The following is a 3,422-nucleotide window of genomic DNA, read 5'->3' as shown; positions in this document are numbered from 1 at the left end:
TTGTGACCAGGGATAGAACTCAGGACCTTGTGCTTGCCAGGCAAGTACTTATTCTACTGAGCTATCTCCCCGGCAAATGTCCATAATGTTGCAGCTCTAAAACTTTGGTGCATTTTAAGATCTCCTGGACCAGGCCCAAGCTTGGTTAAACCAAGTAGAGCTGGGTAATGTCGTTTTAAGAATTCAGTGGTGATTCCCATGGGAATGAGAAGAACCACTGCTATTTCTTGCTTGGAATTTATGACTTTCACCTCGGAAGGGGCAGGGGCTAAAAGAAAATCCAGGCAGGCATTTGTTCTGCTTGAAAGAGTGTGCCAAGCTCCATGCCCCTCCCCAAGGGAAGGCTTGGGAAGTTCTTTCAAAAGTCATCTTTGCTTTGGGGAAGAACTAAATGTCACACAGTGTCAGATCTGGTAACTAAGGTCAATCAGAACCCATGGTAGTGTTTTATTTGACAGAAATTGCCATCATTGTTTGATCAAGAAGTGTGATCATGGGACTGGGGAGATGGCTTAGTGGAATAAGCGCTTCCCTGGCAAGTGCAAGGGCCTGAGTTCAATCCCCGGTTCCGCAAAAAAAAGAAGTGTGATCAAAATTACAGTGAATGTTTAACTTTTAAAAATTAGAGGGCTGGGGAGATGGCTCAGTAAGCGCAAGGGCCTGAGTTCAATCCCCGGTTCCGCAAAAAAAAAATTACAGTAAAAGACCCATTTCCATTAACCACCCTAGTATACTCAAAATACTTCCCCCTAACTTCAAACACAGCTTTCTGATCCTCTTGAAAATGCATCTTTTACTGTAATATTTTCTTTACTTGTTTAAATATTCACCGGGCTTTTCAGTCACCCTTGTATGTGTTGGAAGTATTTTACCAGATGCGCGTCAAAGTTGATGCCACAAGAGGGCGCTGAGAGCAAAGACCTGGTTTCTCCCTTGGGGCAAGGGTGTCTGTGGTCACCATGCGCGTCTCCCAGCCACCTTCGGCCAGGTGGCCAGCGCCAGCCAAGCAGCAGCTTCCTGGCTCCTCGCCCGAGCTTGAGCCTCCCCGCGCCCTTTTCCAGGTGGCCATCGAGTTTGACCAGAACGTGTCCATCGCCTTTACCTGCCTGAGCGCGGACTGCAAGGTGGTGCACGAGTGCATCGGGGGCTACATTTTCCTCTCCACCCGTTCCAAGGACCAGAACGAAACGCTCGACGAGGACCTGTTTCACAAACTGACTGGTGGTCAGGAGTGAGGCCTATCAGCCCTCCTGGCCCACGCGGGTGGTCCCCGTGCCCCCTGGGGTGATGGGATGTACGGACCGAGGGGACCCAGAGCCTCACCTTGCTCCAGCCCGTCTCCATCCTGTGCCAGTGCCCACCGAGCCACTGCTGTCTTGCCTGTGCAATGGGTGGCTGAGAAGAAGGTGCTGTCGGGCAGCTCCACGGCCAAGCGTGGGGCCACAGCTCTGCCTCACCTTTGCTGGAAGCTGCCTCATTGCTAGATAGTTGTCAAAGACAGGAGCCACGTGCAGTGAGCACAGAGCCTCGGCCACAGACCCGGGTGTGAAGAGATAGAAACAGGTCTTCCCTTGCCAACGCAGGTGTCAGCGCCCGCCTGTCTACACGGCACTGGGGAGGTGTTGCTGGTACCAGTCAGCGCCAGAGATCAGAGTGGTGGGCTTCCGGGTCACCCTTTCATTACAGTGACATCTGCCGAGGTGGCCATTGACCCATCCAGGCTTGGTCACTGCTCCTCTCCTGTTACAGCTGTCACCGGGAGCCCCGGACCCACTCCTGGAGATCCCAGTGACGCATTAGAGCCCTTCCTGGCAGCCTGGGTGACAACAGGGACAAGGACACTCTTTCTTCGACCCAGATCCATATCTCCCTTGCTGCTGCTCTACCCTGGGCTCTGGAAGTCAGGCACAGTTCTGTGTTCATAAAAACCACTTTCTGGCAGTAGCCTCAGAGTCCAGCCAGGCAGACCTGTCCTCTGGACACAAGCACTCTTGGAAGCCCGTGTCCTCCTCGCCTTGTCCCTCAAGGCCTGTGACTTTTCTAAGACACAAGCCAGGGCCAGACCTTCTCTCTCTGCCTCCTGCTGTGTCATCTCGCCCTGCATGGTGAGTGAGAGCCAGCTAGCAACTGCCTAAAGCATCACTTTCCATTTTGGTTTGTTAGTGGTGGGAAGAGGAAGTGTGGAGAAGCTTTAAAGCAATACTAGAAGTAAAGAGAACTATCAGGTATGACATTTCTTTTATTAAACATTCTGCTGCAGCCTGAAGAACCTGAGTTCAAAGGATAAGTTAGGAGCTCCAGTTCCATTTTCAGTTCTCTTCAGTTATATCCCTCAGGGGCTGGTGAGGGCCTCAGGGCCCCTCCGCCCACTGCCCCAAACTCTTAGCCATTCTCAGAGCCATAGGGACTCTGCTGTGAAGGGACCCAAGTTGCATCTGGAACGCCCAGGCACCAGCTGAATTTCTGAGACCTGGCTCCATGCTCAGACATGGAAAATCTGCCTCCCATCGGATACAGCCCTGTGCTAGGCACACTGCTCAACGTGATGTTGATCATTTCTATATTAGATTGTGCCTAGACAGGTCTTTGTTGAGATCGTAATGGACCCTCCATAAAACGTATGTCTTGATCACAAACCACCCGTTTGCAGCCAAGGAGCCACACCTGCTGTCCCACCATGGCTGAGTCTTCTCCCCTCCCTTAGCTTGTCACAGTGGGCTGACATTGCCAGAAAAATGTGCCCTGAGATTGACTGGCCTGAGCCAAGGTTTCTGTTGGTTCCTGCTTTCAGGAGAGCTTTCCTTCTGCAGTTACATGGAAATATCCCAAAGGGATGGTAAGTAGGGCAAGATGACCTTAAATGCCACTTTTTTGTCCTACACTGGGTGTAAAAGGTCACCTGACTTCTTATGATAAAATTTTAAATTGATGTGTGCTTTGTAGTACCATTTGCTGTCTCATCTACCCCAGATGCTGTGATCTACATTTTTTACTATTTTGTGTGACTTTTTCAAGTAAAATGTTTCTGTGGCTGTGACGACAGTCCAGTAGTACCCTATCCAACTTGCTGCCTCTTGAAGAGTGAATGATTCCTGCTAACAGAGAGTAGTTCTGGGCTGGTGAGACAGCTCAGCAGACTAAGCGCAGGGACCATCCCCAGCACCACATGGTGCCAGCCCCATGCCTGGTGCACTGAACTGGCCACCAGACCTGGCCTGGCCGTGCACACACCTGTAATCCCAGCACTGGGGAGGCTGGAAATAGGATCACTATGAGTCCGAGCTGCATAGTGAGACCCTGTACCATGTATCAAATACATGAGGGGGAAAAAAGTCCCTTCCAGGTCTAATGAGCACCTCCCCCTGCCACCTCAGGTCCAGCTCTGTCCCTCCAGTGATGAGGGAGTGGCTGATTGTGGAGTC

The 3,422-nt window shown here is 51.4% G+C and overlaps 1 protein-coding gene across 3 annotated transcripts in view; it reads left to right on the top strand.

The window, feature by feature from the left end:
• Fermt1 (fermitin family member 1) overlaps nucleotides 1–2,868 on the top strand; it is a 32,568-nt gene extending 29,700 nt beyond the window's left edge. For 2 of the 3 annotated variants that reach the window (XM_023718581.1, XM_023718580.1), the window contains exon 15: nucleotides 1,062–2,868. In XM_023718581.1, the coding sequence (XP_023574349.1) occupies nucleotides 1,062–1,235 (174 nt within the window). In that variant the 3' untranslated portion in view covers nucleotides 1,236–2,868. The remainder of the gene's footprint in view (nucleotides 1–1,061) is intronic. The other variant, XM_004634285.2, reaches the window with a different exon arrangement.
• The last annotated feature ends 554 nt before the right edge of the window (nucleotides 2,869–3,422 follow it).

This window comes from Octodon degus, unplaced genomic scaffold, assembly GCF_000260255.1.
Source record: "Octodon degus isolate 3935 unplaced genomic scaffold, OctDeg1.0 scaffold00060, whole genome shotgun sequence".
Taxonomy (NCBI): domain Eukaryota; kingdom Metazoa; phylum Chordata; class Mammalia; order Rodentia; family Octodontidae; genus Octodon; species Octodon degus.
Note: the sequence above shows the minus strand (reverse complement) of the source record. Positions and strands in the feature narration are given on the sequence as shown.